Source organism: Triticum urartu, chromosome 2A (genome assembly GCF_056163025.1).
Source record: "Triticum urartu cultivar PI428250 chromosome 2A, HENAU_Tu73, whole genome shotgun sequence".
NCBI classification, from domain to species: Eukaryota; Viridiplantae; Streptophyta; class Magnoliopsida; order Poales; family Poaceae; genus Triticum; species Triticum urartu.
In genome coordinates, this window is record NC_141874.1 from 431,308,912 (window position 1) to 431,326,645 (window position 17,734).

A 17,734-nucleotide genomic window follows, 5' to 3' on the forward strand; every position below is an offset into this window, starting at 1 on the left:
GCGGTTAAGGCGAGAGGGCGTTGTAGTAAACAAACTTCTTGTTGTACGAGTTGACGTGACACATCAAAGCACTACACTCGATATATTTCAATAATTTGTGTTTACCAATGCATTAATTACAATGCATGCATGCATGTCATGACTCTCCTTTTGATACTTGCATGTGTTAATTTAATGCACCTTGAAGTAGTATGAATATGTGACGATAAAGCTTTGTTATGCCCCAGCCCTAAAGCGAGAGATGGTTGTGCACGAGGAGGGCGAGATCATGCAGACGGAACATGACCCGGCGATGGAGCTCTCTATGGTCTCGATGGACCTCACCTTGCTCCACTGCCCCTTGTGACTCCGCCCCTTGAAGCCTCCAGTGTATGAGGTTCGAATACACCTCGTCCGTGTGGATGATCCAGCAAGGTGCCGGTTTCTTGATTGATGTGTTGTTCAATTGATTTGTGCAGTGTAAGGGAGGACACCTGGCTTGTGCGGACTACCGCGTCGAGCGCCCCAGGAACCAGCGGCAGTGCTAGAGGTGTGAGCGCGGCGGTGGCTTCGACGTGCGGAACACGGCAGTGGATGTTGTCCTCTCCTCGGTGAGGGTGGAGTGCCCGCAGAAAGGCTGTGGGCTCTACGTCACTTACCACAAGCTCGCCGATCACCAGAGCGTGTGTCCGCTTGCACCCTGCAAATGCCCCGTGCCTGTCTGTGTCTACGAAGGCTCGCCGCCGGCGCTCTCCCACACCATCAGCATCGTGCATCCCATGCCCGTGCACAGGATCCAGTACAGCAAGGTGCTCAGCTGCAAGTGCCACCATCGGAGCCACGGCTCTTGCTGTTCGCGGAGGAGGAAGGACGCGCGTTTTTCTTGGTCGGTGGCATGCTCGACATCGGTGCGCCTATCCCCATATCGGTCGTCTGCATCAGAGCGGGGTCATCCCCACTGCCGCACTACGTGGCCAAGCTGTGGGCGAATGGCCCACCGGGGGAGCCCAAAGGCAGGACCGACGCTGTCAAGGTGGAAATGGAGGTGACAAGCAGCAAGGATCCCGACGACGTCGCCGTGAAGGAGCTGACCTTCTTCACAGTTCTGCCCAAGCTGCTGGGCGGGGCTAAGCTGGTGTCCCTCCACATTCAGATTGACAAGCTCATGTCCTAAATGATTCTACAGTGCCTTGTATTTATCTTAGTAATATGCTAATATAGGGGTTAGCTCGGTCTACTTTAGCTTAAGAGATGGTGGGTTTTGGTGGCGATGCAGCAATTATTTCGACATCAGATCAGCAGTTAAAGTAATTTCCAACAGTCGAACAGATATTTTGTGTCTATTGGATATAAAGATCCTTTGCGTAAGAAGTATAACAACTTATAAGAAGTATAACAACTTATATGCTTGTTTGTTCAGGAAGTGTTGCATACTTGTGCGAGTTGACGCGACACATCAAAGTAGTACGACTACTAGTAGTACTCCCTTCGATCCTAATTTCTCTGTGCATACATGATGAGGTGGCAAGTAATTAATGAGGAGAGCGGCAAATAGAGTAACATAAATATGTTACCATCACATAGCGCTTTCCAATGCAAAATGAGTCTACAAAGTAATAAATGAAGACATCTATGTTATCACATACTACCTCCTTTCCGGTTTATAGGGCTCAATTCAAAAATCTCACAAACCAAGGTAGATGATGAGTGGTGGAACAATTTTTGTAGTTTGCAAAACCACTCAATTAATGCGCTTGTTTTCCTCAAAAATTGTGTTTACCAATGCATTAATTGCAATGGATGCATGCATAAAGTACATGCATTGGTCAACTTTCTCTTAATACTTGCATGCAATGATTGATTGCACCTTGAAATCTGAACATGTGATGGGGAACAACCAAATTGAGAATTTAAAATGGGAAAACTAAAATTTTGAGATAAGCCCTATAAACCGGAAAGGAGGGACATATGCATGTTAGTACCAGTCTATGTTACTATCCACTATGAAGGTAGTAACATAGACTAGTAACATATGCATGTTAATACTAGTCTATGTTACTATCCACTATGAAGGTAGTAACATAGACTAGTAACATATGCATGTTAATACAAGTCGAGGCGTAGATACCAAGGAGGGCCTGGTTGTGTCTATACTTGGACAACTCACTCGATTGCATGCGCACCAGGCAGACGAAGCTCGTGTCGTGTTGGTGCCATCTGCGGCCCGCACATTAACCAAAACCTCGCGCCTCCAGCTTAGCCTCCGTGTTTTAAAATTCTCAATCTCAAGGCCAAGGAGCAATGTGACACCTATGATAGAGCCAATCATATTGTTGAGAACACTACAATTCGTAGCTATAGATGCGTGTGTGAGAGAGGACGAGTGCGTGCGTGCACCTCTTCTCTTCCTGTATAACGTACTAAACTCAGAGTAGAAATGTATGTGGGTGGCATCGACCTAGGAAGCTAGAGATGGTGCGCCCGAGAAGTCCCGAGAGATAGGTGTAATGCGTCTGAAAAAAAGACTAGTTTATAGCTCGCCACGAGGCTATTCCTGTCGAACGCCCCAATAACCGTAAAATATGTATCCGACAGTGCCAGTTATTGCATGTACACAACAGTAGAAAAAGAACTACCATGGCATATGCTACACCACGGCCAAGAACACGTGCCCACGTTACGCCATCCAGGAATAGTTCGAAACTAGAACCGTCAATAAATTTTGAGCTTGTGTCTCGTCACATTCCAAATTACTACTACCACGCTATATTTAATTGCAAACCTGTTCACACCGATCACAACCTAAACGGTTTCCCACTTAGGAGCGTATTAGTACTCGGTTATAAGTACTACTATGCCAAGATGACCGCACATTCCTCCTCAACTCCTCATCCACAAAAACAAACAAGTCATTTAGCATCCTTCCCTTGCGTCTGCCATGGCGAGCGTGAGTTCTGGGTCGAGAGATTACCACCAGGGAGAGGCGAGCATGGAAGCAGAAGCACGAGAGATGTCCCGCCTCGCCGCGAAAGTAGCCGACATGTCCCGCCACGCGGAAGTTGCAGCACAGAGGTCCTGTCGTGCCGCCGAAGCCGCATGGAGGTCCTACTGCGCCGTCGATGCAGCAAACTGGTCTGGCCGCGCCACGGAAGCAGCAGAGATGTCCTGTCGTGCCGCGAATGCAGCAGAGATGTCCCGCCGTACCGTGGCGGCCTCGGAAAATGTCTTGCGGGCAGGCGACGACTCTTACAGGCGCATGCATGCGATCATCCATAGCCAGATGGATCAGATCTCTAGCTGGGCAAGGTTGCAGGATGACATGAAAGCCTCGTTTGAACAGGCTACCGACGTCATCCGACAACTAAGGGAGGGCAATGAGAGGCTCTGGGTCGAGCGCGACCTGCTGAGGGCGAAGGTCGTCCAAAGTGCAGAGCAGCAGGAGGAGACCAGTGTCTTGTTGAAGACGACCGGCGTCATTGTCAAGAAACTTATGGACGAGAATGACATGCTCCACATCAAGTGCCAAAGGCTGGTGGAGGAATCCGTGGATGCTCTCAAGCAGCGTCTTGAGGACACGACTGAGCTCATCGCCGCTCGCCGCGGAGACTAGTTCCCGCGGCCTGCAAGAACGCATCAAGAAAGTAGAGATCAGCGAGCCAGATCATTGTCTTCCTTCTTCTTTTGCCCTTGTGTATTTCGAGCATAGCTGCATGTCACTTTTTTAATTATCTTCCTAATTATGTAAGACAATTATTATCTACTATCGTCGTTCTTATATATTCATCAGTCTTGCTATAAGTCAAAGTAGATGCTATATAGGTCCGTCGGATCTTACATCGAGATCCGTGCAAAATTTTCTTTTCAGATTTTCTTTTCTCTCTCTCAAATTTCAGTCGAGTAAGACATAGCCATGCCATTAACTAGAGGCTCGGGCGCCATTAATGGAGACCTTGGGAGAGAGGTGGACGGCAGATGGAGGACAAAGGGCTCTCCTCCCGATAAGCATGCGCAGGGGTCTGATCGCACGCCTCCCGTACTCAAATAGCTACCCTGCACTACGCCTCCTAGCTAATAAAAAAAGGGGACGCGTGGCATCACGTAAATGGTAAATAGAAAACCCACGGTTTAAATAATACTTGTGTTTTCGATTGTAACGTGGCAACACTTGTTCCAAACTGACTTTGTTGATTGTTAATGTGTGCGCCTTCTCAAATCGAACAGCAAAATTACCACAACATGTTGGTGCCATGTCATGACACCAAGCCAAGTTTCATGATTTTCATGCGTGTTTTGGATTTACAGGAATTAAAAAACCAAGTTTCTCAATGTTTCCAGCCGAGCCACGATGCCCAGATGTTTGAATTTCATTCCCATTTCTTGCATGGGACCTAGAAAGTTACCTGAGGACGCACATGTGATTTTTCAACCAACTTTGGTGCAATGGAGCATGTGCTTGTATTTCAAATTTGAATTATGCACGCAAAGGTGACACGTTCCCTCCCAGAACCACGAGCCTTCTTGAGAGAAGCTCTGGCTTGCAAGAAACTTATATCAAAACTTGTTCCTATTCTGCCAATTTTTTTACCATAGCATGGTAGTAGCATGACATGACACATGCCAAGTTTCAAGATTTTCAGGCGTGTTTTGAATTAACTAGAATTTTAAAACCAAGTTTCTCAATGTTCTCACCCGAGCCACGATGCCCAGATGTTTGAATTTCATTCCCATTTCTTACATGGGACCTAGAAATTCACCCGAGGGCACACATGTGATTTTTCAACCAACTTTGGTGCACGGGAGCATGTGCTTGTAGTTCAAATTTGAATTATGCACATTACATGACCAGAAACTCAATTAATGTATAAAAAAGGCCAAACGAACCCGAATAATTCCAAAATTTAACAGGGCACTCATGTAGTTCTATGTTGCCTCTCTAAAGAAACTCAAGGGGGGCAGCGTATATTGTTTCACACTCAAAGGTGACACGTTCCCTCTCAGATCCACAAGCCTTCTTGAGAGAAGCTCCGGTTTGCAAGAAGCTTATACCAAAACTTGTTCCTATTCGGCCAATTTTTTTACCACAGCATGGTAGTACCATGACATGACACCATGCCAAGTTTCATGATTTTCAGGCGTGTTTTGGAGTTACAAGAATTTTAAAACCAAGTTTCTCAATGTTCTTCGCCGAGCCACGATGCCCAGATGTTTGAATTTCATTTCCATTTCTTGCATGGGACCTAGAAATTCACCCGAGGACACACATGTGATTTTACAACCAACTTTGGTGCACGGGAGCACATGCTTGTAGTTCAAATGAATTATGCACATAAAATGACCAGAAACTCAATTAATGTCTAAAAAGGCCAAACGAACCCGGAATAAGTCCAAAATTTAATAGGGCACTCATGTAGTTCTATGTTGCCTTTGTAAAGAAACTCAAGGGGGGCAGCGTATATTGTTTCACACTCAAAGGTGACATGTTCCCTCTCAGAACCACGAGCCTTCTTGAGAGAAGCTCCGGTTTGCAAGAAACTTCTACCAAAATTTGTTCCTATTCGGCCAATTTTTTTACCACAGCATGGTAGTACCATGGCATGACACCATGCCAAGTTTCATGATTTTCTGGCGTGTTTCAGATTTACAAGAATTTTAAAACCAAGTTTCTTAATGTTCTCGGCCGAGCCAAGATGCCCAGATGTTTGAATTTCATTCCCATTTACTGCATGGGACCTAGAAATTCACCCAAGGACACGCATGTGATTTGTCAACCAACTTCGGTGCACGGAAGCATGTGCTTGTAGTTCAAATTATAATTATGCACATTAAATGACCAGAAACTCAATTAATGTATAAAAAAGGCCAAACGAATCCGAAATAATTCCCAAATTTAACATGGCACTCATGTAGTTCTATGTTGCCTCTCTAAAGAAACTCAAGGGGGGCAGCGTATATTGTTTCGCACTCAAAGGTGACACGTTCCCTCTCAGAACCACGAGCCTTCTTGAGAGAAGCTCCGGTTTGCAAGAAGCTTATACCAAAACTTGTTCCTATTCGGCCAATTTTTTTACCACAACATGGTAGTACCATGACATGACACCATGCAAAGTTTCATGATTTTCAGGCGTGTTTTGGATTTACAAGAATTTTAAAACCAATTTTCTCAATGTTCTTGGCTGAGCCACAATGCCCAGATGTTTGAATTGCATTCCCATTTCTTGCATGGGACCTAGAAATTCACCCTAGGACACACATGTGATTTTTCAACCAACCTTGGTGCACGGGAGCATGTGCTTGTAGTTCAAATGAATTATGCACATTAAATGACCAGAAACTCAATTAATGTATAAAAAAGGCCAAACGAACCCGGAATAATTCCAAAATTTAATAGGGCACTCATGTAGTTCTATGTTGCCTCTATAAAGAAACTCAAGGGGGGCAGCGTATATTGTTTTGCACTCAAAGGTGACACGTTCCCTCTCAGAACCACGAGCCTTCTTGGGATAAGCTCTGGTTTGCAAGAAGATTATACCAAAATTTGTTCCTATTCGGCCAATTTTTTTACCACAGCATGGTAGTACCATGACATGACACCATGCCAAGTTTCGTGATTTTCTGGCATGTTTTTGATTTACAAGAATTTTAAAACCAAATTTCTCAATGTTCTCGGTCGAGCCACGATGCCCAGATGTTTGAATTTCATTCCCATTTCTTGCATGGGATCTAGAAATTCACCCGAGGACACACATGTGATTTTTTAACCAACTTCGGTGCACGGGAGCATGTGCTTGTAGTTCAAATTTGAATTATGCACATTAAATGACTAGAAACTCAATTAATGTATAAAAAAGGCCAAACGAACCCGGAATAATTCCAAAATTTAACATGGCATCATGTAGTTCTATGTTGTCTTTGTAAAGAAACTCAAGGGGGACAGTGTATATCGTCTCACACTTAAAGGTGACACGTTCCGTCTCAGAACCACGAGCCTTCTTAAGAGAAGCTCCGGTTTGGAAGAAGCTTATACCAAAACTTGTTCCAAATCGGCCCAATTTTTTACCACAACATGTTAGTGCCATGACTTGACACCATGCCAAGTTTCATGATTTCCAGGCAAGTTTTGGATTTACATGAATTTAAAAACCAAGTTTCTCGTTGTTCTCGGCCGAGTCACGATGCCCAGATGTTTTAATTTCATTCCCATTTCTTGCATGGGACCTACAAATTCACCCAAGGATACACATGTGATTTTTCAACCAACTTTGGTGCACCGGAGCATGTGCTTGCAGTTTAAATTTGGATTATGCACATTAAATGTCCAGAAACTCAATTAATGTGTAAAAAAGGCCAAACGAACCTGGAATAATTCCAAAATTTAACAGGCCACTCATATAGTTCTATGTTGCCTCTATAAACAAAATCAGGGGGGAGGCAGCGTATATCGTTTCGCACACAAAGGTGACACGTTCCCTCTCGGAACCACGAGGCTTGTTGAGAGAATCTCCGGTTTTGCAAGAAGCTTATACCAAAACTTGTCCCAATTCAGCCAAAAATTATACATATGAAAACAAGGTTTAGATTATCCCGAACATCTCACCACCTAGACCAATGTACTCTGATTTGAATTCAACATAAAATGGATACAAATATTTGAATTGGAGATCGTATGTTACATGTAACTCATAGTGAAATATGATTACTGCTATATGCATGTTTTTTGTTATCAAGATAATATTTAAATGACTGTAAAACTTGACAACAATTGTATTCAAATAAGGAAAATTGATTCAAATTTAGTCCGTATGGTAGACGACAATATATATGTTCATAGGGTGGAGTAAAATGTTCATATATGATGGAAGATGAAAATGTAGGACTACATCCATTATAAACCGCAAGGTCACCTAACGATATATTCGAATTCAACATAACGTGGATTAAAAAATTGAAATTCGAGATCCTGGCATTTGTAATCATATAAAAAAGGACATGACTCTTTCTTTTGGTGGGAATTGATTTGTTTTTTGTTGTTGTCGAGGGAAGTGCGAATTGATTTGGCACTGTACAAGGTAATCTTGTTCTCCTGATTTTTTTACATTTTTCTTGTAGTTTTTTCAATGACATTTATAGTAATATAGTAAAAGGGGACATGACTCTCTTGTGTCTTGTATGAATTGTTTTTTTTGTACACGTTAAGTTTGTTCAAACGAACAAGGAATCAGTGCCTTGTTATCCCAAAAATTTGAAACTCGAGTATCTTTTGTCTCATCTGCTTTGAAACTCCTACCTCTTCAACCCGTGTTGCGCCTTGTTATCCTGAAATTTCGACGCGCGCGAAAACTCCCTTCTCATCTGAAATAGGCCCCGCAGCCCAAACATGCGAAATCCCCCTTCTACCCCTCTGCCGGAAATGCCGGCTCGACATCGCGGTATCAAAACCGGTGGGGGTATGCTGGTAAATTACCCTACATTTCGGACAAGCGAGTCCCTAAGCCATGGCTCCCCCTCGTCCCCCCATTTGTACACCGAGGCCGCCAAAACCCGCGAAACCCCACGCTCCTCCCTCAGCCTCCCGACTGCCGCCCAGCCGGAGACTCTTCCCCGACGACGCCATCCACTGCAACAGCTCACCGTCCCTCATCCACCGTGCCGGATGAGGATCGATCGTCGATCTCGTTGTCCCGCCGGATCAGCCACCCCGTCCTCCACCTCCAAGGAGCTGCCTCGACGTTCGCCTCGTCTATCGCGCCACCTCCATTCCCACAGCCCCTTCTTGACCTGCCCCACCGGAACCACGGCACCCTCACCAATTCCTCCGATGAATCTGATGGCAGCTGGAACTACGTCGGTATTTCCCCGGAGAGGGAGGGCTGATGTAGCACAGCGACGGTAGAGTATTTCCCTCAGTTATGAAACCAAGGTATCGAACCAGTAGGAGAACCAAGCAACACAACGTAAACAACCCCTGCACACAAATAACAACACCTCGCAACCCGACGTGTTAAAGGGGTTGTCAATCCCTTTCGGGTAACGGCGCCAGAAATTGGCGTGTGACGGGAGAAAGGCTGTAAATATTAATAGATTGAACGGCAAATAAAATAAATTGCAGCAAGGTATTTTTGTATTTTTGGTTTAATAGATCTAAAAATAAAAGGAAGGAAAAAGTAGATCGCAATGGCAAATATATGAGAAATAAGACCCGGGGCCGTAGGTTTCACTAGTGGCTTCCCTCGAGAAAATAGCAAACGGTGGGTAAACAGATTACTGTTGGGCAATTGATAGAACATCAAATAATTATGACGATATCCAGGGAATGATCATTACATAGGCATCACGTCCAAGATTAGTAGACCAACTCCTGCCTACATCTACTACTATTACTCCACACATCGACCGCTAGCCAGCATGCATCTAGTGTATTAAGTTCATGGAAAAACGGAGTAATGCAATAAGAACAATGACATGATGTAGACAAGATCAGTTTATCTATATGGTGGTAGATATAGATCTCGTCTTTTTATCCTTAGTAGCAACGATACATACGTGTCGGTTCCCTTTCTGTCACTGGGATCAAGCACCGTAAGATCGAACCCACTACCAGGCACCTCTTCGCATTGCAAGATAAATAGATCAAGTTGGCCAGACAAAACCCAAATATCGGAGAAGAAATACGAGGCTATAAGAGATCATGCATAAAAGAGATCAAAGAAACTCAAATACTTTCATGGATATAAAAACATAGATCTGATCATAAACTCTAAGTTCATCGATCCCAACAAACACATCGCAAAAGAGTTACATCATATGGATCTCCAAGATACCATTGTATTGATGATCAAGAGAGAGAGAGAGAGATGAAGCCATCTAGCTACTAACTCCGGACCCGGAGGTCAACAAAGAACTAATCACGCAACATCGGAGAGGCACCAATGGAAGTGGTTGATACGTCTCCAACGTATCTATAATTTTTTATTGTTCCATGCTATTATATTACAAATCTTGGATGTTTTATATGCATTTATATGCTATTTTATATGATTTTTGGGACTAACCTATTAAATTAGAGCCCAGTGCCAGTTTTTGTTTTTTCCTTGTTTTAGGGTTTTGCAGAAAAGGAAAATCAAACGGAGTCCAATTGACCTGAAACTTCACGGAACTTGTTTTTGGAAGGAAAGCAATCCGAGAGACTTGCAGTCCACGTAAGGGAAGCAACGAGGAAGCCACGAGGCAGGGGGCGCACCCACCCCCTGGGCGCGCCCTCCACCCTCGTGGGCCCCTCGTGGCTCCCCTGACGTACTTCTTCGCCTATATATCTCCATATACCCTAAAATGACCGGGGAGGACAATAGATCGGGAGTTCCACCACCAGAAGCCTCCGTAGCCACCGAAAACCAATCCAGACCTGTTCCGGCACACTGCGGTGGCCATCTTCATCATCCCAGTGCTCTCCATGACGAGGAGGGAGTAGTTCTCCCTCGGGGCTGAGGGTATGTACCAGTAGCTATGTGTTTGATCTCTCTCTCTCTCTCGTGTTCTTGAGGTGGTACGATCTTGATGTATCGTGAGCTTTGCTATTATAGTTGGATCTTATGATGTTTCTCCCCCCTCTACTCTCTTGTAATGGATTGAGTTTTCCCTTTGAAGTTATCTTATCGGATTGAGTCTTTAAAGATTTGAGAACACTTGATGTATGTCTTGCCGTGCGTATCTGTGGTGACAATGGGATATCACGTGATTCACTTGATGTATGTTTTGGTGATCAACTTGCGTGTTCCGCCCATGAACCTATGCATAGGGGTTGGCACACGTTTTCGTCGTGATTCTCCGGTAGAAACTTTGGGGCACTCTTTGAGGTCCTATGTGTTGGTTGAATAGATGAATCTGAGATTGTGTGATGCATATCATATAATCATACCCATGGATACTTGAGGTGACATTGGAGTATCTAGGTGACATTAGGGTTTTGGTTGATTTGTGTCTTAAGGTGTTATTCTAGTATGAACTCTAGGGCTGTTTGTGACACTTATAGGAATAGCCCAACGGATTGATTGGAAAGAATAACTTTGAGGGTTTCGTACCCTACCATAATCTCTTCGTTTGTTGTCCGCTATTAGTGACTTTGGAGTGACTCTTTGTTGCATGTTGAGGGATAGTTATGTGATCCAATTATTGGTTACCTTGCTGTTTTTATAATTTCAGATTGCAAAAACCTTTATCTACTATCCATATTGCACTTGTATCACCATCTCTTCGCCGAACTAGTGCACCTATACAATCTACCATTGTATTGGGTGTGTTGGGGACACAAGAGACTCTTTGTTATTTGGTTGCAGGGTTGCTTGAGAAAGACCATCTTCATCCTATGCCTCCTACGGACTGATAAACCTTAGGTCATCCACTTGAGGGAAATTTGCTACTGTCCTACATACCTCTGCACTTGGAGGCCCAACAACATCTACAAGAAGAAGGTTGTGTAGTAGACATCAAGCTCTTTTCTGGCGCCGTTGCCGGGGAGGTTAGCGCTTGAAGGTATATCTTTAGATCTTGCAATCGAATCTTTTTGTTTCTTTTTTAGCACTAGTTTAGTTTATAAAAGAAAACTACAAAAAAATGGAATTGAGTTTGCCTCATACGCTTCATCTTTTTAATATCTTTCATGAGTATGATGGAAAGGCAAATTGTGCCAAAGTGTTAGAAGAAGAATGCACTAAAATGTTTGGCACTAAATATTTGAATGATGAGCATGATTGCAATGTTGTTAGTATGAATTACTTGAATATCCATGATGCTAATGATATGCAAAGCCACAAGCTTGGGGAAGCTATGTTTGATGAAGATGATATTTTTTGTCCCCCAAGTTTTGTTGAGCAACTTTATTATGATGAAAGCATGCCTCCTATTTATGATGATTATATTGATGAAAGTGTATTTGGAGAGGTCATGACTTTATTTAGTGATGATTCCACTGTCTTGGAAGAGGTTTCAATCGATTATGATGAGAACAAAGTTGCTACTTATGATGATTATTGTGATGATACATATGCTATAAAAAGTAGTGATGATTATATTTATAAAACTTGTCATGATTATGATTACCCTTTTTCTGAACAATACTCTTTTAATGTGGAAACAATTTATAGTATTCGAGTCTCTTATGATACTCCCACTATTCCGATTGAGAAGAATTTTGCTTATGTAGAGAGTAGTAAATTTTCTATGCTTGTAGATCATGAAAATAATGCTTTAGGTGCTGGTTATATTGTTGAATTCATTCATGATGCTACTGAAAATTATTATGTGGGAGGAATATATGCTTGTAGGAATTGCAATAATATCAAGTTTCCTCTCTATGTGCTTAAAGTTTTGAAGTTATGCTTGTTTTGCCTTCCTATGCTAGTCGATTATTGCTCCCATAAGTTGTTTGCTCACAAAATCCCTATGCATAGGAAGAGGGTTAGACTTAAATGTGCTAGTCATATTCTTCATGATGCTCTCTTTATGTTTTAGTTCTAATCTTTTATGTGAGCATCATTGAAATCATCATGCCTAGCTAGGGGCGTTATACGATAGCGCTTGTTGGGAGGCAACCCAACTTTATTTTTGTTCCTTGATTTTTGTTCCTGTTTAGTAATAAATAATCCATGTAGCCTCTGTTTATATGTGGTTTATGTTTTAATTAGTGTTTCTGCCAAGTAGAACCTTTGGGAAGACTTGGATGAAGTCTTTATGTTCATGCTGTAAAAAACAGAAACTTTAGCGCTCACGAGACTTGCTGCCATTTTTTATTGGAGAGTGCCATTTAGTTAATTCTTTTTGCAGATGATTAATAGATAAATTCCTCAGGTCCAAAAACTTATTTTATAATTTTATGAGTTCCAGAAGTATACGTTTGATATAGATTACTACAGATTGTTCTGTTTTTGACAGATTCTGTTTTCATTGTGTTGTTTGCTTATTTTGATGAATCTATGAGTAGTATCGGAGGGTATGAACCATAGAGAAGTTAGAATACAGTATATATTACACCAATATGAATTTATAATGAGTTAATTACAGTACCTTATGATGGTGATTTTCTTTCTTATACTAACGGAACTTACGAGTTTTCTGTTAAGGTTTGTGTTGTGAAGTTTTCAAGTTTTGGGTTAAGTTTTGATGGACTATGGAATAAGGAGTGGCAAGAGCCTAATATTGGGGATGCCCAAGGCACCCCCAAGATAATACAAGGATGACCAAGAGCCTAAGCTTGGGGATGCCCCGGAAGGCATCCCCTCTTTCGTCTTCGTTCATCGGTAACTTTACTTGGAGCTATATTTTTATTCACCACATGATATGCATTTTGCTTGGAGCATCATTTTATTTTATTTTGTTTTGCTTGCTGTTTGAATAAAATACCAAGATCTGAAATTCTTAAATGTTAGAGAGTCTTCACATAGTTGCATAATTGTTCAACTACTCATTGATCTTCACTTATATCTTTCGGAGTAGTTTGTCAATTGCTCTAGTGCTTCACTTATATCTTTTTAGAGCACGGTGGTGGTTTTATTTTGTAGAAATAGATGAACTCTCATGCTTCACTTATATTATTTTGAGAGTCTTTAGAACAGCATGGTAATTTGCATTGGTTATGAAACTAGTCCTAATATGATGGGCATCCAAGAGGGATATAATAAAAACTTTCATATAAGTGCATTGAATACTAAGAGAAGTTTGATACTTGATGATTGTTTCGAGATATGGAGATAGTGATATCAAAGTTGTGCTAGTTGGGTAGTTGTGAATTCGGGGAATACTTGTGTTGAAGTTTGCAAGTCCCGTAGCATGCACGTATGGTAAACATTGTGTAACATATTTGAAGCATGAGGTGTTATTTGATTGTCCTCCTTATGAGTGGCGGTCGGGGACGAGCGATGGTCTTTTCCTACCAATCTATCCCCCTAGGAGCATGCGCGTAATGCTTGGTTTTTGATGACTTGTAGATTTTTGCAATAAGTATGTGAGTTCTTTATGACTAATGTTGAGTCCATGGATTATACGCACTCTCACCCTTCCATCATTGCTAGCCTCTTCGGTACCATGCATTGCCCTTTTTCACATTGAGAGTTGGTGCAAACTTCGCCGGTGCATCCAAACCCCGTGATATGATACGCTCTTTCACACATAAACCTCCTTATATCTTCCTCAAAACAGCCACCATACCTACCTATTATGGCATTTTCATAGTCATTCCGAGATATATTGCCATGCAACTTTCCACCGTTCTTTTTATTATGACACGCTTCATCATTGTCACATTGCTTTGCATGATCATGTAGTTGAAATTGTATTTGTGGCAAAGCCACCGTTCATAATTCTTTCATACATGTCACACTTGAATCATCGCAATCCTGGTACACCGCCGGAGGCATTCATATAGAGTTATACTTTGTTCTAGTTTCGAGTTATAATCATTGAGTTGTAAATAAATAGAAGTGTGATGATCATCATTAATAGAGCATTGTCCCAAAAAAAGAGAAAAAAAAGAAAGGCCAAATAAAAAAAGGGAAAGGCCAAATAAAATAAATAAAATAACAAGGACAATGTGTAACATCCCAAATTTTCTATTTGGAATGTTTGACAATTATTAGCTAAGCATCTATGCATTTTGTTTGATTTGAGTGACATTTGGAATTTTTCAGAGGCTTTAGAGTTTTGGTTGAATTTGGATTCAACTTGGCATTTGAAAATCTACTTCAATATCCCTGACAAATACTTGAGAAAAACTATGAGAGGAGCTAACATGACACTCCAAAAATGTCAGAAGAAAATATTGCCAAAAGTTTTGAATTCAAATTTGAATTCTATTTGGAGTTTGCAGAAAATGTTTTTTTAGTTTCTGTTTTGCCTCTAGAAAAATGTCCATGTTGTAGGATTAATTCCCCCGAGACGTTTGATATATATATATATGTCCTATATAAAAATAGTATAATTTTCTCTTGGTTTAGTTTCTTCTCTCTGTCCTATTCAAAAAAGGGGAAAGACCCAGGCGCGAGCCAAGGCCAACCGGCCCAGCCCACACCCGAGCCGCAGCCCACCAACGCCCGAGCCGGCCTACCTCAGCGCTCGACCGAACCCCCTCTCCCTCTCTCACCGACGCGCCGGCCCCACCTCATATCTTTCCCCCTCGCCACGCTATGCCGCGCCAGAGCGCGTTCGACGCCACCGCCGCGTCCGAATTGAACGGGATCACGATCCCGAGTCGCCTCCTGCTCCAAGTTGATGCCCTATAAATAGCCCTACCCCTCCTCTTCCGAATCCCCCTAAAACCCTAGCCCAAAACACACCGCAGCTCACGCCCTCCTCCTTTGGATCTCGCCGTCGACCGCCGCAGTCCGCCGTCTGTTCCGACTCTGGTGAGGATCCCCCTGCCCTCAAATCTTGTCAGCTGAAACCCCTCAACCGCGCGCACCTCCCTGACATCCTCTCTCCGTCCAGGGATCGGCGGAGCCGCCGCCTTGAGCATCACCGCCAGTCACTGGAGCTACAGAGCACCGGGCTCTGTTTTCGCCACGCCTCAACGTCCGCGCCGTCCCCGAGCTCCAACCACTCCACCACCGCCTCCGCCTCGCTCCGTCGCATCACCCCGACCTCGCCACCGCCGCCCCGGACCACCGAAACACCACCGCCACCAATGCCCGAGCCCTCCTCGCCGTCGACCGCCGCAGTAAGCCACCGGACCCCAACCCACCGTTCGATCGGCAACCTACGGTGTAGATTAGAGTTAGTGAATGGGTAGGTTTTTTTTATTAGACTGGTTTTATTTCACGGTTTGTTTCCGGTTTATTTACTAGGTTTAGTTAGACCAAACCGATCGGTTTTTTTTCTGTTAGCCCATGGACACAGTGACCTATTGATCGCCCGCGCGTTAGATAATTTAGAGAGCGCTCACTGTTTCGGCCTGTTAGCACCCTAGTTGTTTTAGTATTATTCTTTATTTCTATTTTTAAAACTGAATAGTTCTGTTCTTGTAAAATTTGTATCTTTTAGGATATTTATTATTTTTAGTTGATTCTTTTTTCGTTAGTTTACAAATTTCTTATAGCTTCTGTAGAAATTAGATTAGGCCATGTTTGGGTTTTTAAAAATTGTCTTATATTAGTTTTAGTCAGATTAGTAATTCTGCTATAAATTGAGCTAGGATTATTATTTTTAGGTGATTCTTTTTGTCACTGCTTAGTTTTGACCTAGCCTAGCAGTAGGAACTTGTTGGGTATTTGTAGAATTATATTAGAATTAGTTTTAGTCAAATCAAGCGTTTCTAGTTTTATTTAGCTTGCTGCCACTTCCTGCTGTTCTAGTTATTATAGAATTTTAATTTACCCCCACTGTATTTTATTTTAGATTAGTTTCTGTAGTTACAGAGGGTGAACATTTATTTACAGCAACATAAAAAGTTTTATTTTATTTTCTTATTAGTTTTGTTTTAGGTATAACAGGAGTTCTATAATAGGTATTGATTTGATTCTTTTTGCACCTAGTTTGTATGCTGTTTTCCTTTATGTTAGTTAGCAAAACCATTGTTTTAGATCTGTTAAGAAAAGTGTTAGTAGGTTAAAACTATTTCTTTGTTGTTGCTTGATGTGATGAAAACCTTGATTTTGTTTTCCTGAAGTTTTCTTTGATTTGGTTTGAGTGCTTGTGTGTTTTCCTTTAGCTTGCTGATATGTTATTAGTGAAATACTTATTTGTGCTATTGTTTGGCTGGATAGAATTTCCGGAGTGCGAAGCTTGCTATCTCGAGTCACTAGCGTTTGAAGACCGTCAGCCAGGCAAGTCATTTGATCATGTTTTACAATACCCATGATTTTGTTGCATTAGAATTGTTCCTCCCCACCATGCATGCAGTAGGAGAATTTGAAGTTATGTCTTGAGTAGTATCATGAGGTAGGATGAACCCAACTCCCCTTGCTACTATTGCCCGAGACGATGTAGTTTACCTTGCTATGCTCGTAGACGGTGTTGGTTGAGAGATTCATAAGGGAGATGCGAGAGTCAAGATGATGACAACCCCATGACTTCAGGATCAAGATGGACCTCTAATTCACTACTGGGTGGAGGACGGTTGACGGGCACCCTGGAGAAACCAGCGGATGGCCGGGATGCATGGAGAAGCGCCATGACATCTTGCGGAAAGCTTCACCCTGCCACGAAGAGACGGATGGATACCCCTTGACCGGAAGCTTACCTGTGCAGCCGCAAGCCATTATGGGCTCTGGCTGGGTTGACCTTAGGCGGGACTCTGGACGGACGGTGCCAGCAGACGTAGAAGAACGGTAGGACATGGATGGGTACCGGCAGTGCTCGGAGAAACTCTATGGAAGACCCTGTTTCGTTCATCCCGTCTTCAAACACCAGGCAGTGCGAGGACATAAAGGAGGGAACGATTCTTGCGGGTAAAGTGCACAAGACTCTGCAGAGTAACAACCTAATCGATTAGCCGTGTCCCCGGTTACGGACAAATGAGCCTCTGGAAACTGGAGTATTTCGGAAATCTCAACACCGAACAAATAAATTAATTGAGGGGTTATATTAATAATTGGGAATGAGACATTTGTTGGCGGAACCATCTCAATAACTACCAACATTTTGTAGTAATTGTAAGCAAGTCCTTTGCTGTAGGGAAAAACTAGCTTTTTTGCAAAAACATAAAACTTAGAGCCCCACAGCCAAATTGCATATAGTCTTAGCTTTATTATTGTTATTGTCTCTATGACTTGCC

General features: G+C 42.6%; 1 protein-coding gene across 1 annotated transcript; it reads left to right on the top strand.

Annotated features, from left to right (window-relative positions):
- The first annotated feature begins 241 nt into the window (after nucleotides 1–241).
- Nucleotides 242–1,153, top strand: LOC147985351 (uncharacterized). Its single transcript, XM_087541529.1, has 3 exons — nucleotides 242–342; nucleotides 459–590; nucleotides 715–1,153. The coding sequence occupies exons 1-3, from the start codon at nucleotides 242–244 to the stop codon at nucleotides 1,151–1,153; spliced, it is 672 nt and encodes a 223-aa protein (XP_087397655.1).
- The last annotated feature ends 16,581 nt before the right edge of the window (nucleotides 1,154–17,734 follow it).